Source organism: Sphaerodactylus townsendi, linkage group LG13 (assembly GCF_021028975.2).
Source record: "Sphaerodactylus townsendi isolate TG3544 linkage group LG13, MPM_Stown_v2.3, whole genome shotgun sequence".
Classification (NCBI taxonomy): Eukaryota; Metazoa; Chordata; class Lepidosauria; order Squamata; family Sphaerodactylidae; genus Sphaerodactylus; species Sphaerodactylus townsendi.
In genome coordinates, this window is record NC_059437.1 from 1,159,500 (window position 1) to 1,186,662 (window position 27,163).

General features: G+C 50.3%; 1 protein-coding gene across 3 annotated transcripts in view; it reads right to left on the reverse strand.

Annotated features, from left to right (window-relative positions):
- LOC125442525 (wiskott-Aldrich syndrome protein family member 3-like) overlaps positions 1–27,163 on the reverse strand; it is a 60,636-nt gene that overhangs the window by 11,866 nt on the left and 21,607 nt on the right. The window contains exons 2-7 of one of the 3 annotated variants that reach the window (XM_048513895.1): positions 25,851–26,013; positions 12,889–13,023; positions 12,295–12,445; positions 10,443–10,560; positions 5,516–5,631; positions 4,708–4,971 (exon numbers count right to left, since the gene is read on the reverse strand). In XM_048513895.1, coding sequence (XP_048369852.1) covers positions 4,708–4,971; positions 5,516–5,631; positions 10,443–10,560; positions 12,295–12,445; positions 12,889–13,023; positions 25,851–25,983 — 917 coding nt within the window. In that variant the 5' untranslated portion in view covers positions 25,984–26,013. Of the gene's footprint in view, positions 1–4,707; positions 4,972–5,455; positions 5,632–10,442; positions 10,561–12,294; positions 12,446–12,888; positions 13,024–25,850; positions 26,014–27,163 lie in introns of all 3 variants that reach the window. The other 2 variants (XM_048513894.1, XM_048513896.1) reach the window with 2 other exon arrangements.

The following is a 27,163-nucleotide window of genomic DNA, read 5'->3' on the forward strand; positions in this document are numbered from 1 at the left end:
AAACGACAGATTCATTGGAAGTCGGAAGCTGAACAAGATGGACCTTCGGTCTGATCCAGCAGGCCTGTTCTTGGTTTATTTTTTGAAGTCTACTAGAATGCATGAAGAAAGAAGAAGAGTTTGAATTGGGATCCCGCTTTTCTTTCCTGCAAGGAGTCCCAAAGCAATTTACAAAGGCCTTTTCCCTTCCTCTCCCCACAAAAGACACCTTGGAGCTTTCCGCACTACAGAAGGGAGCTAAGGTCGACTCGGTTCCCTTCAGTGGGGGGCGATTCCAGGCTGTCTGCACAGCAACTTACTTGGCCCCCTGGAACCGAGCTAAGTGGGCGGGATCATCTTGGTGCCTGTTTCGCTCCTCGATCATGATTGGAGCTTGTGTTACCATGGGAAATGGGAGCGTTCTTTTTTTTTTTACAGTTTACAGTTACATGCCCGCCACGACTCTCCCGTTCTGCACATGCCACAAAAGCGGCTCCTGATTGGTTGAACGGATGAGGTGTCGTTTCGATGCGTCCGCACTTCGAAGCTTCGAAGCGGTATCAACCTTGTTCCAGCAGAAAGGTGCAGTTCATAACTGCGACAGGGATGTCGCAGTTCTGAGGGGGGGGGGGACTGAGACAAAACAACGTTGAGCTCGATTGCGGTGCGGATACACTGAGGTGAACCTAGATAGAAACCAGTACAACTCTGTCAGTGCGGAAAGCCCCCTTGTGAGGTAGGCGGAGCTAAGAGAAGTTAGAGAGGACTTTGACTGGCCCAAGGTCACGCAGCAGGCTTCATGCAGAGGAACAAGAAGACAAATCTCATAGACTAGATAAGACTGTGTTGCTTGTGTGAAGGAGTGGGGAATCAAACCTGGTTCTCCAAATTAGAATCCACTGCTCCCAACTGCTACACCTCATTGACTCTTGAATGTCACATTTGTCTTGAAATGTGTAGATCATGGTTCATGCTCCTCCACAGCAAAGCCTCTACTGCTAAACAGCACTGACTTGACTGTAGACTAATGGCTGTGGGAAGGTTGCCCTTTTCATTGACTGAACCCCAAAATACACTTCTGAACCCCTCTGGACTGTTGGAAGAGAAGGACTTTACACTGTTACGCTGTTTCCTGCCTCAACCTACAGAGGGGGTTTTTACTAGAGAGCTAGTGGCTAGATAGGGACATAGGGATTTGACACCTTTACTCTATCATGCTCGTTCTATCCCTTTGATGTTAGACTGATACTCTCAGGGACTTCCTTCCTTCCGGCTTCTTCCTCGACCCCTTCTCACTTCTTTTTCCTACCATGCCTAGAGAGAGGATGGATGCTCCACGCATCCATCTCCATCCAGCTAGATGAGGATAGCATAGTGACTCTATCTACCTACCTTTCTATCCAGAATGGAGTTCACTAATAAATACTCTTTTTATTAGACTCCGACTTTCTTTTGTGTAAGCTTGCCGCACATTGGGATCCATCACGCATGCACACACACGAGGTAAGGCTTCTGCTGTGTTCTAGCCACCTGTGCCGCTCTGCTAACTATGAATAGGGATAATCTCCAACTACCAGGAGCACTTATCCCAAAATGGACAGCTGCCTCAAGATCCCGGTGGCCCCAAGAATACGACAGCTAGATTTAAAAAGTTGTGCTCTTTAAGTATGCTTAACTACCAAGGAGAAAGGAGACTGCAACATAAGAAACAGTGCTGAGAGTAGGACTCTTCACTCTTTACATCTTTTAAAGGTCTGTATCTGAGAAGGTATGTCCTACGGGTACACGTCAGAAGCCACCAGAACAAGAACCGGAGGTCTCCTGACCTGGGTCCGGTTGCCTCTAGTGGTAAGACTCCAGACCCCAGGCTGAAATGGTATCTTGTCCACCCAGGTTCAAGCACAGCTACACCCCTGCAGAGAACCCATCGGCTCTTATTGGCCAGTTCCAGCTACAGATATTTCCCTGGCAACATCCTGGTTCTAGTCCACCTGTATGGCTCTCTAAATAATTCTCAAATACCTGTACTTCCTATTTTTTCCCTGCCTTTTCCCTAGTCTCTGTATGTGTGTCCGTGCCTGCCCATGCCTGCTAGGAGCAGCAGTGGCGTAGGAGGTTAAGAGCTCATGTATCTAATCTGGAGGAACCGGGTTTGATTCCCCGCTCTGCCGCCTGAGCTGCGGAGGCTTATCTGGGGAATTCACATTAGCCTGTGCACTCCCACACATGCCAGCTGGGTGACCTTGGGCTATTCACAGCTTCTCGGAGCTCTCTCAGCCCCACCCACCTCACAGGGTGTTTGTTGTGAGGGGGGAAGGGAAAGGAGATTGTCAGCCCCTTTGAGTCTCCTGCAGGAGAGAAAGGGGGGATATAAATCCAAAGTCTTCTTCTTCTTCTTCTTCTTCTTTCACCAAGGTGTTTCCAAGATTTCTTAAGAGTATTTCCATCTGAGATTAATAATTCCCGCACTTTGACTGTTCAATTGCACCACCGCTAGACAGCTCCCTTGCTGAGTGTACACTTGAAGTATCTCTGGGTTTATCTTTAAAATATTTGCATTTTTATTTATGCTTTTAACCATCCCAAACCCAAATTGCTGGAGAAGGGGCAGGATAAAATGAATGAATGAATGAATGAATGAATGAATGAATGAATGAATGAATGAATGAATGAATGAATGAATGAATGTATTTAACTAATGCTCTTGGGAACTGCTGTCCGTGGTCCTGACAAAGGAAGCCATCACAAACTGTTGACATGTCAAAGCAAACAAACCAGTGGGGAAGCTAGTCTTAATTGCTTCCTATAGCAACTGACTCCATACTGTTCACCTGCTGAGACACAGCCTCTGCTCACACCCACTGAAAAACCTATATATTTCTGTGCATTTGTTAGGGAGCAGGAAAATGCTTCGCCACTTGAGACTGAATGGTCCAGTGTCTGGAAGAAGCCACAATACAATAGCTCTCTGTGCACTTCAGCCATTAGACCTCGATCATTCAAGGGCCTTGGGCCTGATCTATTTTTTTCCCCTAATTTATAGTTCTGGTGTTCAGGGAAAAAAGCACACAAGATTGTAAACAAACCTTTGCAAAATGATCAAGCACAGACCAAATTCTGTTGACAAATGTGGGTTAACCATTGCATAGAAATGGCAGAATTTGGGTCATGAGCTCATTTTTTGGCATTTGTTTATCAGGTAGTGACAACTACAGCAGTGCATTAGAAGGGGGCTGGGAGCTAAAATGAGCAATGGATTCAGAGGAAGGATAAAGAGATCTCTCATTCAGTCAGCCCAGCTTTCTGACCTTGCCCAGTTTCAAAGGGTGAGCGGGCTTCCTGAGGCTGGTGGGGGAATGAGTGTTGATTTTATACCAGCCAATTGGGGCTGTTGTTTACACAGAGGGAAAAGAGACTGCAAAATGGTGAGGGTTCCTCCCAAGAAGCCCTAACACAGTGGTGGCGAACCTATGGCACGGGTGCCAGAGGTGGCACTCAGAGCCCTCTCTGTGGGCACACGCAAACAGAGTTTGTCATGTGGAGGGGGGGAATCTCACACACACACACATTTAGGCTGGTCTGGGCCGCTGGGCTCGATTATTAGCATTAAACCTAAGACAGAGGGCCTTTCCCCACTCTCCCCTATCCCCCCTATGCCGCGCGCTGCTCTCAGCGCGCAGCATCCCTGGCGTGCGCCCCGGCATCCCCACAACCCCGTGCTCTGTGCAGGGTCATCAAAAGGCGCCCTTTGCAAGAGCGCCAGGGATGCCGCGCGCTGAGGGAGTGCGACAGCGGCAGCGTCGGGGCGGCTGCACTGTCACCGCCCCTCTCGTGGGGAGTGCTGGGGGACCCCACGCTACTCTCCTCAAGTAGCGTGGGGCTTAAGGTAAGTGGGGAAAGGCCCTTAGTTTTGGGGAAGCAGTGTAGGTAACCCTGTTAAGCGCTGTTAAACCCCACTGATTTTCATGTGAAGAACTGAAGCGTGATCCTTTACCTGGGTGTAAGCTCAGTTGCTGGCAATGGGTCGTGATTCACCTGTTCAAAGAGTTGCACAGTTGCTTCAAAGCAAAGCCACCAACTACCACCAAGCTTACTCCCAAGTAACGGCCACCTTGGAGCCAACCACTTTTTCTAAACTAAAACCTCAGTATTCAGGTTAAATTGCCGGGTTGGCACTTTGCGATAAATAAGTGGGTTTTGGGTTGCAATTTGGGCACTCGGTCTCGAAAAGGTTTCACTGCCCCTAACGGGTCTTGAGCTAGATTCAAGTCTGGTAGCACCCTACAAGACCAGTGTTTTTCAGGGAATAGGTTTCTAGAGTCAAAGTTCTCCATATAGACCACAGGTGTCAAACTCGCGGCCCTCCAGATGTTATGGACTACAGGTCCCATCACCCCCTGCCAGCATCATGCTGGCAGGGGATGATGGGAACTGTAGTCCATAACATCTGGAGGGCCGCGAGTTTTACACCTGTGATATAGACCCTAACACCCAGTCCCCTCCTTGATACCTCACTATCGCCTGCTGGTTTCGATGAATGAAAAGCAAACATCTTCCCAGGAGGCCTCCAATAATCATTGTTGCTCTCAGGAGGGGCATGATCCTCTATCCTTTTTTCTGCATTCGTTCTAACGATAACTTTTTTTCTCTTTGGTACCCATCATTTCTACCTCTCGGAGGGACAATCCGCACCTTGAACAGGGAAAAAATGTGCATTGGGATCCATACCCATAATCCTTGACTATCTGAGGCCTCGGCCCGTTCAGCATAGTCTCGGGCGGCTGCGGCACGTGAGGCTGCTGGACCCGGTTGAGACTGTTCTGCCGGTTTCCTGCCACTGAGGGCCTGTAGACGTGGTCCTGGCCGTGGCTGGCCACCAAGATGACCTCTTTGTTGTCTGCTGAGAAGTGGGAGGCTGGCGCTAAGATTTGCTGGGCATGGTGGTTAGGACTGGCTGGGTATGAATGATCAGCTGCATCTGACGCATAAGATCTGTCATACACAAAAACACCAAAGGTTGTACTCCTGGGTGGTGGTGGGGGGGGGAACCCACAGTGAAGGGAGGAATATGCCGGCATCTAACAGCCACCGGGGCCAAGGTAAGGAAATCAGGGATGGGCACCTAGAAAAATGCAGGCATGCAGCACGAAGCGGGGAAAGTAAGGCAGCCCTGCAGCTCATTCACAGGTCGCAATTGTCGATCAGGCAGAGCAAGTCTCATTTCTTATCTCGGCACACAACTCAGGCCATGCGAGCACTGCTGCAGAGGGGGTCGTGCCCGAGCAAGGCGCATGCTGCCCGTCCTTGGGGGAGGTTTTGTAAGGCCCGGATTGCCCTGATCCTGCCTCTACCCAGTGCAGAGCCCTTTGCCAGTGGGAACGGCATCCAGAAGAAGAAAAGAGGTCAAAGAAAAGCCAAGCCAAAGACAGCAAAGAAAGAGAAAGGTCAAGCGAAGCGTGTAATACATAAAACCTGCCTATTATCTGGGGACAGCGATCCTTCCGATGAGGCCATGTGATATGGGGAGGGGGAGAACCTGTTATCGGGTCGGAATTCTTTATCATAGGCCATCATGTTCCATTCCAGCCGCCGGTTCCGCGCTTTCCTCACTTTCTTCACTTCCCGGGTGGAATCTTCAACCAGCCGCTGCTCCTGGAAGCAAAGAGACACCTGCCGGGTCAGCCAGCAACCAGGCAGCGGTGCAAACGGCAACATTGGCTAGAACTAGCTGTCCGAGGCCTGGCCACACGCTAAGGAGGCAGAAACACACACACACTCCCACTCTGAGGGAAACTGGACTTTACCACTGTACAGGCGGGAATGCCATCACTGAACACGCCTCTTGTTTAAAAAAAGAAACCTTTGCAAAAAAAAAAAAACCCCGAGCACAACAAGAAGAATAGATCTAGACAAGCTGACTTCCTGATGGGCTGCTTGTCTACCTGAAGGGGAGTATCTCTCAGTTTTTTTGTTTATTTTGCCTACGTCAGTGTGACGAATGCCCTTATAAGGCATTCAGTTTCCTGGGTGAGAGTCTGCCCGAAAGGGGTTAAGCCCTGGCCAGCCCTGATTGGCTAGAGGGAAATGGCCAGAATATAAAAGGAGTCAGCCAGAGGGCTGAGGAGCTTTTTCTTTTGGTTCTTGGTGCCTTTTGGTGCGTTTTGGCAGAGTGAGCAGATCAAGCAGAGATCTGTCACTGCTGTTGGTCTGGCAGGAGTCAGACAGAAGAGGGAGTGTGATACTCTAAAGTCAAATCTTTTTCTGAAGTAAAATCTTTTCTTAAGTGACACCTGCGTGTGCCTGTGAATGTTTGAAACTGAAGTGCCAACAACATCTCTGAAACCATTAAGCTCTTGAAACCAATAAGCTTTTGAAACCAACAAGCTTTAAAACCCTCTCAGGTTACCTGAGAATCCTACATTTAAGCCAGTAATAAACTGTTCAAGTTTTGTTTAAGTTACAACCGTTCCAGTCTATTTTGTCTGTGGGTGTTCCTAGAAAGAGTGGTGTCCATTTATCAGATTATGGGCTACAGAACAGATTATATTTTTGGTGGCAGCGAACGTTAATATTTTTGTTTTTATTAGGGGAGATCCCTCCAGCTAGAGAGGAAACAGTTTCCTGAGGGAATATCTTCCTGGGGCTTGGCACTTTGAAATAGGTGTCAGGGAAAAGGGAATTCCTTTTTCTCTCCTTCTCCTTTGCCCCTGTTTGTGCTTTTGTTAACATTGGTGACATAAGGGTGGCTTGGAAGTTTGGGACAAACGATCGCCTCAGACGTGGGCCATGCCCTGAGCTGTCACAGTCAGCATTCAAAAACTGACCCTCTCCCACCAGTGTTCTCAAGTGGAACAATCCATCCCACCACAAAGAGCTGATGGGGAAAGCCGGCAGGTGTTCGTAACACTGTGAAACAAAACCCTGCGCCGCCCTCTTCCACAATTGCTCAGCCATGCCAGGCACCCGTGGGATTCTGGGAACTGGTACAATCAAAGAGAATTACATCCCTGCGTTTTCTGTAAAACACCTCAGACTCCTGGAGAGTTCATTGAGGCCGTTTCCGCAATAGGAGCCAAAAGCGGCCCGGCCTGAGGCGATTTGCAAAACGCTTCAGCACCCCCCAGGCCGCCGTTCGCACAGGCGGCGCTGCTAAAACACAGCAGCGCCAACCTGGGTCCCCTTCCCCTCCCTCAGGGCGGCGTCAGGCCATCCTCAAAAACACCCCTTTAAAGGGGTGTTTTTCAGAAAAACAGCTTTGATGTTCCCTGCGGCGCGGTCGCGAGCGGGCACAGCCCGGGAACACACTGTTTCCCCTTCCCTGCCAAACTTACTTGCGCGCTTGTCCCCATTCGGCGTCGCCTGCTGCTGTCTTCAGCTAAGCCCCGCCCATGCTGTCCCTCCACGACCCTTGGAGGTCGGAGGGCAGCATGAGGCTTAAAGCATTGTAGGTGCCACGCTGGACGGGAACAAACTGCTAGTATGGTGAGACGAGGCGAAGCTCCATGTGGAGCCGCCTCTCCTGACCCCGGCAAACTCTGCTGGAGCCACCTCTGCATGCTTAGTGCGTCTTGAGCGGCCTTCCACTTGCGGCCGGCAGAATTCTTGGCGGGCATGAGGGGCGCCCTGGAGGCCTGTGCAGAAAAAGGGCCAAAGAGTCTGTGTTGTCCTGTCATACCCAGTCTTGTACTGGGCCTGACCATAGTTATCCTCCTGATGGGAAGTGGGTATGGTCAACTGTCTTCCCCCCACCCTTCCCTCACTGTCCTGGGAATCCACATCCTGTTGCTGCTGACAGCCCCCTGGTGTAGAGATAAGAAAGCCACATTCCTTTCTAGCTGACAGAGAAAGAGTCGAGTTTCTCTGGGAAGGGGGTGTGTGTTTTGGAGCGGGGTGGTGGCGGCGGCTGTCATTTGCTTTCTGTGTTTGTAGGGTAGTTTTGGCAGATCGTTCCAGTTCTGTCAAATAAATGTCTGGTGGCCAATTTTGCCTGAACCGTTGTTTCTGAATGAAGACTTTTGCTAAAACAGAAGTGCTTTCCCCTAAACAGTCCGGGGGGTCCTGACATGTCCTTGAAGGGCTGGAGAGGTTGTGAGACTAAATGGAAGTGGACAGAACCTCAGGGGCCACACTGTGCTCCTTGGAGAAAAGGCAAAGGTGCAAGCGCTGGGTCACCCAGCATGTAACATCATGTCACAGCCTTTGCTAGGCATGCTTTGGTCAACCTTGAGCCAGGTTGCTGAAACCAACTCCCGTTGGGATCGAACTTGATTGTGAGCAGAGCTTGGACTGCAGTGCTGCCACTCTCGTTGGGATTTTTTTGAGGTGGTGGCTGGGAGGACAGAATGGAGGAGGAGGAGGAGGAGGAGGAGGAGGAGGAGGAGGAGGAGGGAGGAGCAGGAGGAGGAGGAGGAGGAGGAGGAGGAAGAGCCACACATGGTTTCTTCCCTGCAGATGCTCAGAGCATGTTGTCAGTGTGGTGGGAAAACCACATGCGTTGTGAAACAAACAAATGGCTTTCCGTCATTTTCCTAGGAATCCTATCAAGGGTCTCTGCAGTGGTGGGATCCAAAAATTTTAGTAACAGGTTCCCATGGTGGTGGGATTCAAACTGTGGCGTAAGCGCCTAATGGGGGATGGGTGGGAACACTTGACAGGCGCAATGGCCGCGCATTCCAGGGGCAGGAAGCATTCCTCGAGCAGGGCTGTGGCGAGCAGATGCAGCCTATACTACCGGTCCTTGGGCGGGGAAATGAATACGCAGGCAGAGCTGCCACGCATGCTGGTGCACTTCCTGCTAGACTGCTTCAAGTTCTGCGCGCTACTGCTGAGAGGAGGGGCGTAACTAAGGCAAAAATCAAGAGACAAAATCACCACTTAGTAACCCCCTCTCGGCACACACAAATAATTAGTAACCTACTCTCGGGAACCTGTGAGAACCTGCTGGATCCCACCTCTGGATTTTGCATGGAGAAAGGGCAGGATAAAAACACAGCATCTGAACTGAGCTGTCCTTTCAAGGCAGGACTCAAGATGCGCTGTCCAGTTGCAGCCAACTAACAGCAACCCCTCTTTCGAGGCAAGAGAAATTGTTTCACTATTGCCTGCCTCCGAGTAGTAACCCTGGACTTCTTTGGTGGTCTCCAGTCCAAGTACGAACCAAGCCCAGCCCGGCTCATTTTCCAAGAGCTGACAAGTTGAGCTCCTGTGCGCCATCCAGGTCAGGGCCAAGCTGGCGAGCACAGATAAGCAAGAAATGCTGAGACCACCTGGCAAAAGCAACGGGGGACGGGCGTGTCCTGCATGTCCACCTCTGGAATTTTGAACCCGACGCCTGGCCCCCTTCCTCTCCCAAGCTGACCTAGCCACCATGATCCATGCAACGGTCACCTCCAGGCTAGACTATTGTAATTTGCTCTTCGCCAGCCTGCTCTTGCACCTGATCCGGAAGTTAAAGCTGGTCCAGCATGCGGCAGCGCGCTTATTTACAGGAGGTGCCTACCATGACCACATTCAGCCTGTACTGCGCCAGGTGCATTGGCTTCCAGTGGAATTCCGAATCATCCACAAGGTATGGGTATTAACCTTTAAGGCCTTGCGCAGCCTGGGACCCTCATACCTCCGGGACCGCCTTACCCCATACATCCCTACACGGCCTCTGCATTCGGCTGTGACACGGCTGGCCTCCACCCGGGCCAGGGCTTTTACGGCCCTGGCCCCCCTGCCCTGAATGGGAACACTCCTCCCTCCAACTCTCGTCCGGGCCCTAAGTGCGGGATCTTGGAGAGTTCCGCAGGGCCTGTAAGACCGAGTTGTTCCACCGGAGCCTTTTAAAGAAAAGACCTGATCTTACCACCATTTCCCTTCTCTGGGCTTCTGAGTCTGTTACTGCTCACTGCATAGAACAGGACCACGGTCTCAAATAGGGGCATGGTTCAGTCTCCCTCAGTGAGGCAATATTTGCCCTACTGGAGGCTGTGACTATCCTGATGGACTAACTACAACTCCACCTTTCTTGCCATTTTTGGGTTAGCAAAATGGGACAGTGAGAAGAATGAACCGTCTTCTCCATTATTCCATGGTGCCAGTCCCAGTGTGGGCCCCAAGCTCTCACTCCTGACATCCGACCCTAACCCCTCCCCCTCTCTTCTGCCTCCTCCCCAGGGTGGGTGGACCATGACCAGATGCTGGGGCTTCTCCCCCCCTTCCCTGCCTCCCTCCAGGGTGGGTGGGTCCCAACCAGATGCTGGGCCCCCTCTTCCCAGAGTGGTCAAAAGCACTCTGACCCTACACACTACAAATTACAATGGGCAGTTCAGGCCATAGTTGCAGAGGTTGAATCTTCTCTTATTTCACCCACCCTATGGTAGGGAGTTTACCCATTCCCATACCCTGGACAGACACACTCAGATTTCCACACTATGAAACATTCCCCCTCCGAGCTCCCCCCGCCCCCCCACTTTCACCTTCTGCCTCCGTTTCTCTTTCCTCTTATCCTCCGTTGCCTGCAGCATCTTCTCCTTCCACAAGTTGAAGAAGTACGAAGGGTCCGTGTAGAACTTCAAGCCGTCTTTCTTGTCATCTCTGAAATGGACAAATTGGTTGGAAGGAGAAACAGAGACAATCGGCTGTTTCCCTAGAAAGGCCTTGATTATTAGAGGCAAGCCAAAAGCTAGAATGGGGATGGGCAGCAGTTCTGGTCCAAACACCACATCTGGGTCTGTCTACTTTGGAGGGGTCTGGATGTTGGACCTTCTGTTGCCTGGGACAAAGGAAAAGGTGGCACCCACAAAGAGCCTAACACCACCCTGAGCCTTTGGGGGAGGGCGGCATATAAATATGATTAGATAGATAGATAGATAGATAGATAGATAGATAGATAGATAGATAGATAGATAGATAGATAGATAGATAGATAGATAGATAGATAGATAGATAGATAGATAGATAGATAGATAGATAGATAGATAGATAGATAGATAGATAGATAGATAGATAGATAGATAGATAGATAGATAGATAGATAGATAGATAGATAGATAGATAGATAGATAGATGTGGGCAGGGATCCAGGGCCCTTCCGCACACTGCTGTGTTCTTCATCGTCCTTGGCTTTCAGATTTTCCCCCAGGATCTATGGCAGGGGTAGCCAACCTATGGCACTCCAGATGTTCATGAACTGCAATTCCCATCAGCCCCGGCCAGCATGGCCAATTGGCAGTGCCGTAGGTTGGCCACCCCTGATCTACGGCTAAACAGTTAGTCCTGAAGTTCAGCCAGCTGATGCTCCTGACCAACTGCAAATAGCAGGAGGCGGCAGCTCGCTCATCAATAGGCAAGCCACTGACAACATCTGTAATACAGCCACAGAGCATTCATTAAATGATTTTGTAACCCTCAACCCCAGAAAATAGGCTTGCATTATTAAGCCCATTTTGCAGATGGGAGGCTGAGGTTGAGCAAGAGCCAAATGGGAGGGAAGGGTTTAAAAGCAGTCAACACCATAAAGCTGCAGGGCAGGAGCCCACCAGGAACGCACCCAGGGGGTTGAAGAACCTCATAAAGAACCTGACGTTTTCCTCTGGCCTTCCCCATCCCAGCCTTTGCAGTCTTTCCCACTATATAGTTCAGAAGCCCGAAAGGCCTGCTTTTTTTGTTGTTTCCACTGTGATGCGCTGCTCATGCACCCTCATGGCACTTGATTAACCATAACTGATGGAATGCCATTCAGCAGCTCCTGCAGTGGAAGCAAGTCTCTCCAGAGCCCGGAAAGGAAAACATCAGAGCAGAAAATCTCTGCATCCTCAGAGACAGCATCAGCCCCCAGACTTCACCCAAACCGAGCATCCGTTTCTGTTTCACCAACGGCTGGCCTTGAGGGCTGGAAGAAGAAGAAGAAGAAGAAGAAGAAGAAGAAGAAGAAGAAGAAGAAGAAGAAGAAGAAGAAGAAGAAGAAGAAGAAGAAGAAGAAGAAGAAGAAGAAGAAGAAGAAGAAGAAGAAGAAGAAGAAGAAGAAGAAGAAGAAGAAGAAGAGTTTGGATTTATATCCCCCCTTTCTCTCCTGCAGGAGACTCAAAGGGTCTTACAATCTCCTTGCCCTTCCCCCCTCACAACAAACACCCTGTGAGGTGGGTGGGGCTGAGAGAGCTCCGAGAAGCTGTGACTAGCCCAAGGTCACCCAGCTGGCGTGTGTGGGAGTGAACAGGCTAATCTGAATTCCCCAGATAAGCCTCTACAGCTCAGGCGGCAGAGCTGGGAATCAAACCCGGTTCCTCCAGATCAGGTTAGTAGCAGACATCCTTTTGCCAAATGCCATACCTGTACGGGGTGAGGATGTTGAGTGGTGGGGGCTTATCGCAGCGCTGGTACATCTCCATCACAGGATTGGGGATGGAGTTCCGAGAAACCTGCTGGTTCTGAATGGTCGAGCTCTTGAATGCTTTCCGCATGTTGATGTCTTGCAGTGAAACTGCAGAGCAAAATGGAAGCATGAGAAGAGATGAGTTAAAATGGGGAGTGCTCACGTCCCCTAGATTTGTTTCCGGAAATGGGCATTGTATCTTTTCCATATAAACTGTTCCCACATTTATTCCACAGGTTCAGACCAGGATACAACACTAAAAATGCTGCAATTTTTTTGCCCAGTCTTTAACACAGGAGCAGAAAGGTATAACTATCCTTCAGAATATCTGTGGATTTCATTAACCCCTCTCACCCCCTCCTGCTCCTGAGGACTCACTGGAAGAAACCGGGGGAGGGGGGCTCATTGGGCAGCACCGGAAGGGAAAACAGAAAGCCCCACTTTGAATGCTGGTGGGTGGTGCCACCGTTGGCGGCTGCAACTCCTGGATGACACAAAGCTACTAAATGGGAGGTGTGGAAGTCATTTGTCCCAAGGGGGCCACTAGTTACCTTCTTCCACCGTGGAGTCTAACTGAGTGACCTTGATCACCAGCAGATCCACCCGCTCCTGCAGGGAGTTCATCCGCAGGTAGAAACTATTGGCTTCGTTGAACAGTTCTCCGAAAATGTCTTCAGCGTGTCTGCCTGCAAGGATACAACATAAAGGACATCACCACACCTGGTCAACAAAGACATTGGGCTAGATGGGGAACGACCCAAGAAAGGCCCTCTTTGTGGAACTCCCTCCCAGGTAGATTCATCTGTCTCCCACTAATGGTGTCTTTCACCAGCGGGTGAAGACGTCTTGGTTTTGTTTGGTGTACCCCCAATAATAGTTACTGGCCCTCCTTCCTGGCTCTGGTGTTCTTCGTTTGTGTGTTTTCACTGAATTATTTTATCATTTTATATGTTCTTTTTAATGATTCAAGTGTTCTAACATTTTATGCTTGCTGCTTTGGGGACACTAATGGGGTGAAAAGGTGGCCTGAATAACCAAATAAGGAACACCTGGAGAGACATCAGAGGCAAATGATTTGTCCTCCTGTGAACTAGAGGCAAATGCAGCGTCCAGCATTTCATCTAGTTTTTACTCATATGGGGCAGATTTTTTGCAGGGACCAGAAGACCTTTGGTTTGTTTTAAGCAAGCAGGAAATATTTCCTCACAGAGCAGTCGTTCTGAGGCTGGAACAACATGTTCCATGACAGGGAAAGCCACCCCCTAAAGCTGTGATGGCGAACCTTTTTGAGACCGAGTGCCCAAATTGCAGCCCAAACCCCACTTATTTATCGCAAAGTGCCAACCAGGCAATGTAACCTGAATGCTGAGGTTTTAGTTTAGAAAAAACCAGTTGGCTCCCTCTTCCTCCGCCCCACCCGCTTGAGCAGGGGCCAGCCTGCTCTAGCCTCCAGCCAGTCCTGCACGCACAGTTCTGTGCCTCTCTAGCATCTCTGTCTCCTTTGCCCCCGCCACCTTGGGCAGCAGCCACCCAGAGCACAGGCACCAGGCATATCCAGAGTCCTCCCACCATGCACAGCCCGGTGTCTTGCTCGTGCTCAGTGGAGCCAGCCCATGAATGTGTGTGTGTGTGTGTGGGGGGGTGATTTTCCACCCCACATGACGAACTCTGTGTGTGTGTGCCCACAGAGAGGGCTCCGAGTGCCACCACTGGCACCTGTGCCATAGGTTCGCCATCACTGCCCTAAAGTGATAATTGTGTGCTTAATTCTCTCTCACCCACTGTAGTATCTTTGACAACTTACCTGTGTCATTGATTTGTGCCTGAGCACCATCGGCTGACATCAGAGGGAGCCATGAAGCACGATATCAAGACAGGCAAATTGCTCAAGATGTTATAGGGCAGTGGTGGCAAACCTATGGCATGGGTGCCAGAGGTGGCACTCAGAGCCCTCTCTGTGGGCACGTGCAGAGTCGCCCCCACCCCCACACATCTAGGCTGGCCTGGACCTCTGGCCTCGATTATTAGCATTAAACCTAAGACCTAGTTTTCGGGAAGCTGTGTTGGTAACCCCGTGAAGCACTGTTAAACCCCACTGATTTTCATGTGAAGAACTACAGCACGATCCTTTACCTGGGAGTAAGCTCGGTTGCTGGCAATGGGGCTTGCTTCTGAGTAAACCCTCCTTGGGTCATGATTCACCCGTTGGAAGAGTTACACTGTTGCTTCAAAACAAAGCCACTGACTTACCACCAAGCTTACTCCCGAGTAATGCATGCCTCAGAGTCAACCGTTTTTTTCTAAACTAAAACCTCAGTATTCAGGTTAAATTGCCGCATTGGCACTTTGCGATACATAAGTGGGTTTTGGGTTGCAATTTGGGCACCCGGTCTCGAAAAGGTTCGCCATTACTGTTATAGGGCAAGAAAGGGAGCTAAAGACACAGTTGCCACTTTGGGGGGGGTGGGGGGCAGCCCTGCCCATCAAACAGAATGTCTCATCCTAGATATGAAAACCCACACGGGCTGCAGCTCAAGAGTTTTTGGGTTTTTTAAAAAAATTGTTTATGTATTTACTAGATTTCTAGACTGCTCTCCATGTCGCAACAGGCTCAGACGGTTCCTCCACCTGGAGCCAATGCCGACGACGGAGTGCAGGTTGAGCACGGACTCTTTCTTTTTTCCAAATCACTTTATTTTGACCGGGGTGGGGGGGGGTGGGGGCTGGCTATTGAGACTGGAAAGCGTAAAAACAGGAGACAAAGCAACAAGAAAAGTCCAGGACAGGCTTCGCGAAGAGGCAGAGAGCAGAAGAAGAGCAGAGCAAGCAGGGGGCAGCAGACCAAACGCTTGGTCTTTACTAGGACTGTCAACCAGTTAAGGATTTTCCTGTTGATTAACCTCCCTCCAGTTTCTGATCCCAGCCGAGTGGAGCCTCCATTTACAACAACAACAACACAAGCCTTTATTGGCATATAAAACAGGACAAAATTTTAAAACAAAACAAGGTTAAGAAATGCAGTTAAAACTACTAATTTCCAGTATAAAATTTGCCACAGTTTCACAAAAGAGCACATCAGAGCTGTTCAGGAGATTGGGTATCTTAGAACACTCATGCCACTGAGAACATTGCAAGAAAATGGAATTCATGTATTTTATGCGTATCTTATTGTATTTAGGGCATAGAAACAGAGAATGGTCAAGTGTTTCAACCGTAGTCATATCACATGAACAAACTCTTATAGAACGTTCCATATTCTTAAATCTTCCCTCCAGCAGAGCTGATGGCAGCACATGACATCTTGCAGTAGCGAGAGCTCTCCTCTGGAGTGGGATTAATCAGCAGACGGGTTATGCTGCCATAATTCCTATTTCGCGATGGGATTAATAATGTGGTCGGAGAATAGGTGGTCTTGGCAGCAGGAGTCGAATTATGAGAATCAAGATCCAATGGCCTATTGTTAACTGATGAAGGCTTCCACCTTTGTGAGCATAAGGAGTGATTCCACGGGGAAACCAAGAGCTTCAACCTTTCTAAAGATCAAAGTATACCATTGTGAAATAAAGTGATCTGATAACAGAGAGGGAATATAGCTATTGGATCCCACTAGAAAATGTATATGCAGCCAATATTTTATGGCCCTTATCCATGCCAAGGTTTCTAGAGCCTCCATTTGCACAGCAGTCAGTCTTTAGACAGGGCTTTGCTCTGACTACTACCTTCATCAGACAGGAGGGACGGGGACTTTTTACCAGTGGCCCCCTCATTATGAAGCAGCCAGATGTTTCTCGGTTACAATATCTCCACTGAGTCTCCTGTGGAAGAAACGATCTGTCTCACCATCTGGGTTTTTTAGCTAGACTGTTTCAAATGGTTTTATGACTTGTTTTTATTGATGGTTATTGATAGGTTTTTTATGAATTTTATGTATGATTTCAGACTTTATGCCATTGTAAGCCACCCTGAGCCCTAGGGGATAGGGCGGGGTATAAATATAAAAATAAACAAACAAAATAAATAAAAATCAATTTCCAATGTGCTGGTTAGAACCATTTGTATGTGACTCTAGTCTAGGAAATCAGTAAAGACTTGTCTGTTCGACAAGCACCTGGGGAGCCAACTGCATTTTTCCAGATTGCCCAGATATTCCTTGTTGTTTTTGGTTTCCTCTGGGATTTTCCAGGCTTTTAATGAGCTGCTCTTTATGGGATGCTTTACTAATTGTTTTGCATGCTGTCATTTGCTTCAAAGGTCCTGTGGAATTGAGTGATGAGCTAGTCTCAAATCTAAATAAACAAATGCCACACTAACTGTAAGGAATTCCATAGACGCAGAAATAAAAGGCTTTGGGAGTAAAAGTCCATTTATTAAGACATCTTAGAAAGCTCAAGTACACGCAGTGGCAGGAATGACACTTCCCGCCAGAAGCACAGGTTATAATACCATTCACCCCATCCCCCCTTCCTGCTTCCCATGGGAACAGAGTCTTCATCTCCCGCGCAAAGATAAAGTCTCCGCCGATGCATCTGGCCCATCGCCCGGGCTGTGGAATGTACTCAAGGTTACTTCACTACCAACACCATTGAATCCTTTACACTCTGCCTCCCCTAAAGAAGACCCCTTCCCCCCAGGTTTATGCGGAAAGGCGCGGTGAAAAGCAGAAATAAGGGTGGGGGCTTCAATGTTTTCGGAATAAACCCATTGATTATACCCAGAGGAATATCCCACCCAAGAAACTAAATATTGCAAGCGTTTGCGATTAAAGCGAGAGTCCAGGATAGCGTCAATTTCGTAGTGCTTGTGGCCATCAATAATAGTCGGTGGGGGCCTCTCCGGCGGGTCGTGCCAGGCATCGGAAGCGGGAGCCTCCTTGAGCAAGCTGGAATGGAAGACAGGATGGATGTTACTAAGAGAGTTAGGCAAATCTAAGCGAGCAGTGACATCATTTATCACTTTAGTGATCTGAAAAGGTCCCACAAATCTCTTGCCAAGTTTGGAATATTTATGCACGTCTCTGAGATTTTTTGTAGATAAATACACCCAGGAGCCCACACGCAGAGGGAAATCTGAGCGGTGTTTATCCGCTTGCAGTTTTTGGGAGTCCTTTGCTTGTTGTAAGGCGGTCTGGACCGACTTCCATCCCTCGGCTAGGGATGAAATCCATTGTTGAAATTCTGGGGTCCAAAGCAGCCGCGGGTAGTTGTGGCAACGGCGGGAAGGAGCGACCAGACACAATTTCAAAGGGGTTTTCTTTGTACTACTATGCCCCGCATTGTTGTAGGCGTACTCCGCAAACGGAATAAGCTCGCACCAATTGTCTTGGTGGTAGTTGGTGTAACAACGTAAATACTGCTCTAGGGTTCTGTTCGTTCTCTCCGTCTCGCCGTCACTTTGAACGTGGTAGGGGGCGGCGACGGCCCGGGCGGCCCCCAACAACCCCAAAAACGCTTTCCAGAACTTTGAGATGAATTGGGGGCCGCGGTCGGAGACCACCTTAACGGGGGCGGAATGGAGACAGTAAACATGTTGAATAAACAGCCGTGCCAATTTAGGAGCGGAGGGGATGGAAGCACATGGAATAAAATGGGCTTGCTTAGAGAATAAGTCTACCACCACCCATAAAACCGTATTGCCATGACTTTCGGGCAAATCTGTAATGAAATCCATGGAGATGACTTCCCAAGGGCGGAAGCTACCGGGAGAGGTTTCAATAGTCCATGGGGCTTTCGAGATGGTTTTGGCTTCTGCACAAACCGAGCAGCCCTTAATTTATGCCTCAATGTCTTTAGCATTGCGCGCCACCAGAACTGCCGGCGGGCTAAGTGCAGAGTTTTCAAAAGCCAAAATGTCCAGCCTAACGGGCATCGTGGCAAGCTTCAAGAACCTGCTTGCGGAGGGGGGGAGGCACGTACCAACATTCCCTCCTCCGCCAAACTCCATTCTCCAAACGCAATTGGGAGTCTCCTTCGGCCGCTGGAGGCTCATGCAGCCCCGCCTCCTCCAATTCCCGAAGGAAAGGAGAGACGAGACTGGGAACGGGTGGAGGAGAAGTGGACGTTTGAGATCGGGTGACAGCCAACCCCAACTGAGGTAAGAACAGTCGTGGAATGTCTCGTAAGGCAGCCCCACCCCCCTCCCCGGGTAGGCGAGCTGCGTCAGCCAATTTGTTGGTTTTCCCAGGGAAAAAATGGACTGTAAAAGAGAAATGAGAAAAGAAATCGGCCCAACGAAGTTGTTTTGCGGACATCTTGAGGGGTGGAAAGAGCTGCCAGGTTTTTATGATCCACCAAACTTGAAAGGGGTGCTTAGCCCTCCAGCCAGTGGCGCCAAGTGGAGAGTGCTGCTTTGATGGCCGCAGTCTCCTTGTCTCCCACAGTCCAGTTGAGTTCGCACCAGAGAATTTTTTAGACAAATAAGCACGGAACCAGTCTACCATCTTTATTTTTCTGCAACAGGGCTGCCCCAAGTGCTTTGTCCGAGGCGTCCACGTGAACCACAAACGGGAGATCCGGGTCAGGGTGCTTTAGGATAGGTTCGGTGAGTAAACGCAGATTTTAATAGTTGAAAGGCTGTTTGACATTCCTCAGACCAGAAAAGGGGGGCCCCGGGCTTGGCGGACAGTGGATCTTTACCTTTAGTGCGTAAGAGGTCTGTGAGAGGGAGAGTCAGTTCAGCAAATTGGGGTATAAAATCACGATAGAAATTAGCAAAACCAAGGAACGACTGGAGTTCTTTGCGGTTGGTGGGGGCAGGCCATTGGAGGACTGCGTCAATTTTAGCAGGATCCATTTTTAGCCCTCGGGCGAGATCCGTAACCAAATAGTCAATGGAGGTTTGATGAAAACAGCATTTGGAGAGCTTGGCAAAGAGAGAGTTGTCAAGCAAGCGTTTCAATACCTCTCGAACCAATATTTCATGCTCTTCTACAGTTTGGCGAGTAAATTAAGACGCCATCTAAGTATACAACCACTCCCTTGTACAGTAAATCATGGAGAACTTCGTTGATAAGGGCCATGAAAGCTCCGGGGGCCCCACTTAACCCGAATGGCATTATTAAATATTCAAACTGTCCAAACTTTGTGTTAAACGCAGTCAGGTGTTCATAACCTTCAGCAATTCTGACTCTGTAGTAAGCTTCTCTCAAGTCCAATTTAGTAAAAATGCGTCCTTTGCCGAGTGCATCTAAAAGGTCCTTGATCAAAGGCAAAGGATATTTATTGGACAGGGAGACCGCATTGAGACCTCGATAATCTGTGCAAAGCCGTAAAGACCCATCTTTCTTTTGACAAACAAAACGGGAGCAGCGTGTGTGTGTTTGGTAGCCCGCCGTATAAACCCGCGAGCAAGGTTCTTGTCTAAGAAGGCACGAAGTTCCTTCTCCTCATTGGGACTCATGCGGTAGATTCTACCCTTGGGTAGTTGTGCCCCTGGTTGTATGACAATTTTACAGTCAGTGTCTCTGTGGGGTGGCAACTGATCGCATTCCTGCTCCTGAAAAACTCTGGCTAGATCCTGATATGCAGGTGGGATGCCAATAGAATCGAGCAATCACTGAGGAAGCCAGAGAGGGGTGAGTCAGGAGACGTTGGGTTTTCTTCCCAATTCATGTGTTCACCGCAGGGAGGGTCAGTGAATTCTAGGATCCTTTCTTTCCAAATGAATTTTGGTTCATGTAACAATAACCAAGGCATGCCCAAAACTATGGAGTGTTTGGCCACTGGCGCCAAAATGAAACTAATTTTCTCCCAATGGTCGGCGCAACGGAGGAGAACCGGCTGTGGTTTAAACTGGGCCGCTCCTGCGGTTGCGTGGGGGCTGCCGTCCAGTTGGGTGTATGGTATGGGCATAGCCAGGGGAATTCGGTCTAGACCTAGCTCCTCTGCCACCTGGGGCGCGCATTAAGCAGTGGGAGCAGCCGGAACCACAAGGGCCGTGGCTATAATGCGAGTGTGTTTAGCGGGGTTGGCCAGAAATGCTTGAACAGTAATGGGAGCGCTGCCTTCACTCACCGCGTCAGGAGTCGGGCCCATGTCCATGGGCCTGAAGAAAGGCAAACAGCTGCTTCCCCTCCTCTGGGTCGCTTCGGTCACCGCTTTAGACGAGCCAGTGGGAGGCGACCCTGACCTGCGTGGTGGTTTGGCAGGCGGAGTGCGCGGAGCTGGAGCGGTTGGTTTTTCTTCTTGGGACAGTTGGCTGGCTAGATGACCTGGCCCCTCCGCAGTAAAGAACACAATCCAAGTCGGGCGACGGGCGTTCAGAGGTGGTTTTCCCGGTAGGAGGCGGCTGCTGGAAGCTTGATTTGAGTGGACACAGTAGTGGTTTTAGAGAAGCGTGGGGCATGGCCTCCTTGGCAGCGTAGATTCCAAACGAGGCGCCACCTGAGACCCCAACTGGATCCAATCTGCAATGGTCACGAGGAACCCGAATTAAAACACCAAGTTTCACGTAGTTTGCTGCTGTCCACCGCGATCTGGAGAAGTATTCGCATTTTCATGCGTTCGAGAGCCACTCCAGGAGAGGAAGTTAAAGGCGAGCAGCCGCCCGCGACGCGGGAATTCACGGACAAATTCTGCAACCGGGCGTGTTGCCCCTTTTAAGCTTTGGATGGTTTTGATGGAAAGCGGGGATAGCTTCATTCTCGGCGCCTGGATGCTTTGAAAGCCCGGCCAGGCTTCTTAAAGCTTGGAGGAATCGCGGGCACTGTACGAGGAAGTCCTCATCCTGCAAATCCAAAACAGTCACGAACCAAAGTCGGCTAAGCTGCCCCATCCAGGACTGAGCCGATGTCCCTTATTTTTTACGGCGTTCAGAGCCGGTGCACGCAGATCATCATAGTCTTCTAAGTGGGCATTGAGGTTGCAGGAGATGAAGTAGGGAAGTTTGGAAGCCTGGTCCCATCAAAGCGGGCTGTACAGTATCGGGGGCCGAATGGTAGCCCCTGATTAAACGACGCTCCTTGGCAAAGCCTGCTGGGGAGGTGGTTGGGCGCTTCTGGTTGAGCAGGTTGGGCAAGGGCAGCTGCTTATGCGGGGGGGCCGGAATCGGGGGCGCTGGCCGGTGCCGCTGGCGTTTGGGTGGCGGGACTCCAGGTACGTGGCCCCCCCCTGGCACCGGCATGATCAGTAACAGCATAGGCTCCAGCAGGGGCCCCCCTGGTCTGCTGCCTCCTTAGTTCCCTCTCCAACGCAGCCAGCTCCCTCTCCTTGCGAGCCAATGCATCTTGGTGCGCGATGCAAAGCAGCTTTTCTCGTTCTAACTTAACCAGTTGCGTCCCCGTTTAAGGGCTTCACCGGGCGGAAGTTCCTACTTTGGCGTGCGCAGAGCCTGAAGGCAGGCGACTTCGGCGTTGCCGTTGTATGAAAATCCAGTCTGGACTGTTCCAGGACTTTATCATGGACTGACAGATTCTGGAGGCATATTGTCGTTGGAGCGCGTCTTTGGCACGGTTCCAACTCTCGAGCTGGACTTCTTACTGCTGTTGCTGTTCCCGGGTCCACTCTGCAGGTTTTCGCTCTTGCCGCAACTGTGCCCGTTCACTCCTCCCCATAGCTATGGCGCTTCACGGTTCCATGCCTTTGCAGGCATCTCGAAGTCGCCCCACTTCCCCATCCCAGTCTTCTCCCGCTGGGAGACGAAACCGGTCCGGCTGGGGAATGCAGGCTTTCTTCAGACTTCTTCGCCATCCGGGGAAGCGAGCCGCCGGAGACACCGTGAGCCGCCCGTAGCCACCGGGTGGCTCCCCGAGGCACACCTCAGATGCGGTGCGCCCGGACCGGGATGGGGAGTCCGATTGGGGAAGCGATACGGATTACCCCTCCCAATTCCAGGTTGGAGTCCCGGTGTCGCTTTGGACGGGCCCCAGTGCTGTGCCACGGTGGTTCCTTTGGGAGCATCACCAAAATACGAGAGTCCAGGAATGCGTTCAATGGATTCCTGGGTTTGCCGCGATGAAAGGTGGTCAAGCCCACGTCTCCCTCCATGACAGGTTGCATCTGAGGCTTTGTAATCCCACTACGAGAACGGGTAGAGATCTCGCATCCACAGGCTTCGATCCATGGACAGCGCCCCAAGCGACTCACATGGAAGTCCCCATTGTGCGTCGTCACGTCCCTGCGTTCCAGCAGGAGTAAAAAGAGGAAGACTTCGTGGCTGATCACGAGGGCCGAGGGAAAAGGAAGCCACCAGCTGCAGGCCCGATTCTCCTGCCGGTTTCTCCAGATCCAGAAGGGAAAGGTCGGAGCCCTCTTTGGGGGCTACCGCACCTTCCGCAGTAACATTCAACCTCTCCATCGCAAGACAAGAGGTCCACTGCACAAGAATATAGATGAATTAGGATTCCTGCCACAATGTAAGGAATTCCATAGACGCAGAAATAAAAGGCTTTGGGAGTAAAAGTCCATTTATTAAGACATCTTAGAAAGCTCAAGTACACGCAGTGGCAGGAATGACACTTCCCGCCAGAAGCACAGGTTATAATACCATTCACCCCATCCCCCCTTCCTGCTTCCCATGGGAACAGAGTCTTCATCTCCCGCGCAAAGATAAAGTCTCCGCCGATGCATCTGGCCCATCGCCCGGGCTGTGGAATGTACTCAAGGTTACTTCACTACCAACACCATTGAATCCTTTACACTAACACTTCTGAAAATGTTCAAAAGGGCTGCCATGGGTAAACAAGCATATATAGACAAGGCGGATTCCAATGGCCATCCCAATTAGTGAGGCAGATGTGGAGTCTCGTGCCGTAAAGCTGACAGGAGCCAGGATGCAGGAGAAAGGAAAACTGCCTGGGAGATTTAAATCAAGCACATCTCCTCAGGGGCTGACTTGATGGCTCTGAAGGTTACTCCGCTGACGTTTGGTTGAGTGATGGAGTGGCTCTCCATCTGTGTCATCTGCAGTTCTTAGTGAGTCTCTGTTTTTTTTAATTCATTACGATAATCATTTCAGACCTCCAGCCTTTCTCATACGCAAACAGGAACCACTGGTGTACTTGTACAATCCGCTACTCTGTCAAGGGTCACTGTCCTACTCACCATGACACCTTCCGGAACAATCTTTGCTGCTTCCCACGCACTCCATTTACTCTGCAAAAGCCCATCCTGTACTGTTTTTTAAAAAATTCCTGAAGCAGTTTTATTTGCTTAATTTGTTGAGCAGGCAACTGTCAGGCTGATGTTTGGAGCCTACTTCTGGTGTCACATAGCACCGGTTTCAATCCCTCTTCATAGAAGAAGAGGAAGAGGAAGAGGAAGAGGAAGAGGAAGAGGAAGAAGAAGAAGAAGAAGAAGAAGAAGAAGAAGAAGAAGAAGAAGAAGAAGAAGAAGAAAGAAGAAGAAGAGAGGGAGGGAGGAGGAGGGAGGAGGAGGGAGGAGGAGGAGGGAGGAGGAGGGAGGAGGAGGAGGAGGGATTTGGATTTCTATCCCCCTTTCTCTCCTGTAGGAGACTCAAAAGGGTCTTTACATAATCTCCTTGCCCTTCCCCCCTCACAACAAACACCCTGTGAGGTGGGTGGGGCTGAGAGAGCTCCGAGAAGCTGTGACTAGCCCAAGGTCACCCAGCTGGCATGTGTGGGAGTGTACAGGCTAATCTGAATTTCCCAGATAAGCCTCCACAGCTCAAGCGGCAGAGCTGGGAATCAAACCCAGTTCCTCCAGATCAGAGTGCACCTGCTCTTAGCCACTGCTCTTAGCCACTATGCCAGCTTGCTTCTGGGCACAACCCTCAGATAACCAGGAAACTGGAGCCTGTGAACTGAATAGAATCATCCAGTAGAGGTCTGAATCCAGGGCAAAAGGACTACGGGCTGGGTTGGCCTGACTTCATTTCTGCTCCTCTTTAGGGACCAGGCTGCATGTTTTCGGCTTGGCTCGTCCCGGAGAGAATGCCTCCCTTGTTTAGCAAGACACGAAATCTGGGCACATTTGACCTCGTGGCGCAACTAAGAATAAAACAGTGTGTTGGAAAGAGTCTAAAAGTAGCCACAAAATGCGCTCGAGTTCAAATGGGAAGCAATGCCCATCCTTTGTGCATTTTTTGCCCGCAAGTAACTAGGCAACTCGTCGTATTGATATAGCTTAAAGGCTACTGGCATTCATCACAGGGCACCCGGTTGCCCGTGTGATATTTCGACTGTGGCTGAAGCAAAAATTCTCCCACCTTTTGCAAGCATTTTTGTAAACATCAGGAAGCATCTCCCTTTTGCCTATTGATTTGAATTGCCCTCAATCCCTCCCTATTGCCTTTGCTTGCTCTTAGTGAGGTCAGTCACATGACCAAAGAATTGCATTGCTCCCCATGTGATTGCTGATTGGAATGGATTATGCGGCTCACTGTTTGCACTCTCAATGAGCCACTTCTGCCCTCATTTGCCACATTATGAGATCACCAAATCTGGCTCTGCAGTGTTGTGGCAACACACAAAAAAGAAGCACCCGTGCCATAGGTTCGCCACCACTGCTCTATGTGGTGCTCACTAAGGTGATGCTTGGCACCACTTGCTTGTCAGTCAAGGGGAAAGCAGCCCAAAAACCACCCTGAGCCCTTCGGGGGAGGGCGGTATATAAATAATAAAAAAAAAACCTGGGAAAAGTTTTGAGCCACTGACTAGCATGGTGCTGAGATCCGGATCAGGCATCTCACAGGCGCACACCCTCAGGCCAACCACAGATGTAGGCTTGGGATGTTTGAGGTTGGCAATTTCTCCCTGTCATCGTACAGAAAGCAAATATTCTTGTCTTCATGGAAACTGAAACCAAGAAGGATCTCTTCCCCAAAGTAAAGAGCCGGTCCTGTTTTTTCTCTGGCTCCTCTGGAGGAGGCTCTTTGGAGGAACCGGGACAACCAGAATTAGCTGCCTCTGTCATAGGAACTGCTCAACTCTTTGATTTGCTCCACCCCCACCATGGTGGCCATTTTGGAATGGCGCCTCACTAGCCTTTCTGAATATCCCAAGCATCTTCTGGGAATTCCCCCTCCATGGGCAGAGAAGAAGAAGAGTTTGGACTTATGCCCTGCTTTTCTCAACTGTAAGGAGTTTCAAAGTGGCTCACAAACTCCTTTTCCCTTCCCCTCCCCACAACACACACTTTGTGAGTTGCTGGGGATGAGTGTTTTGAAGAAGAAGAAGAAGGAGGAGGAGGAGGAGGAGGAGGAGGAGGAGGAGTTTGGATTTATATCCCCCCTTTCTCTCCTGCAGGAGACTCAAAGGGGCTTACACTCTCCTTGCCCTTCCCCCCTCCTTGCCCTTCCCCCCTCACAACAAACAACAACAAACAACAACCGCAACTGACCCAAGGCTTCAGGTACAGGAGCAGGGAAACACACCCAGTTCACCAGATAAGAGTCCCCCACTCATGCGGAGGAGCGGGGAATCAAGCCCAGTGCTCCAGATTTGAGCCCAACTGCCCTTAACCACTACACCATGCTTCCAGACTGCCTTCAGTTTTCCAGAAAAAGGGATTGCCCGGCTTGACCCTCAGTCACAGAGAACACACAAAGACACGCAACTTACTGAGGCTCCCCAGTTGCTTAATAATGGCGGCCAAAGTGCTGTTGGTCACACACTCCAGTTCGCTGGTGACGCCATCGGGGAGAGCACCGCGGCAGAGATGGCGAGGGTCGATGTTCCTCTTCACGAGCGGCATCTTGGCAGGGAATCAAGGGGCTTCTTTGCCCTGGAGAAAGAACAGAAGCATCAACAGTCAGGGTCTTTTGCCCAGTTGAAGCTCTGCCTGGCATTTTTCAAAGAACTGCCAACCAACCAACAGAAAGAGGGAATGGTCTTTATCACCAAGTGAGCAGTGATGAAGGCACAAAACAGGCCCAGCCTTGTGGGATCTAAGGTGGGTTTTGTAGGAAGGAACCACAGATATCCTTGGGGGGGCGGGGATTTCCAAACCTGACAGACTGCCACAGAGAATCAGCAACACCCACACAGTCCTGGGAAAGGAAGTGCTACACATCAGAGATTTTTCCTTATCCTCATCTCTGTGCCATCCCCTTCCGTTACTGCCCCCCCACCCCCCTCCCCACCACCTGTCAACTGCATCCACCACTCTGGGAGCAAGGGTTACCTTCTGACTCGGAGGAAGAGCAGTGATATCCCTCACTCACAGCTCCCTCAGCCGTAACCTCAGCAGGCGGCCTTCAGAAAGCCACGCTCTCTCTACTGCCAAACCCACTGGCAATATGGGAGTGGTAATGATGATTTTAATGTCATACCAAAAAAACCTCGGGCAGAACTTGGAGTATTGACATTTCTGCACCACTGCGGCGCCATGGAGCATGGGACACGTGATTGTTGTGTTCAGACATGTGGTAATGGCTTGAGTTGTGATGCTCTGGTGATTTGGGGATGACTTAGTGCAAAAATCATGAGGATCCCTGTTTTTCAAGCAGGTTTTTGCGCCACTGTGGCACCACAAAGCATGGGATGTGTGATTGGCCCTTTCCCCACTTACCTTAAGCCCCGTGCTACTCTCCTAAAGTTGCGCGGGGTCCAGCTGCACTCCCCACTTCAGGGGCGGCTACAGCGCAGCTGCCCCAACGCCGCCTCTCTCACGCCCCCTCAGCGCGCGTAATTCCTGGCACCTTTTCAAATGGGGAAGCCGGGGCGCGCACCAGGAATTGCGCGCGCTGGGAATTGCGCGCAACAACCCTCCGACAAGGGTAAGTGGGGAAAGGGCCATTGTCTTGGTGCTGCCTGTAGACTAAGGCATGCTGTATAGTTTCATGGTGGTTCCATGTCATTCCAATGCAAAAATCATATGAATTCATGAGGATCAATTTAAAATAATCTGGATCCGGCTTTCACCCAGATTTGTG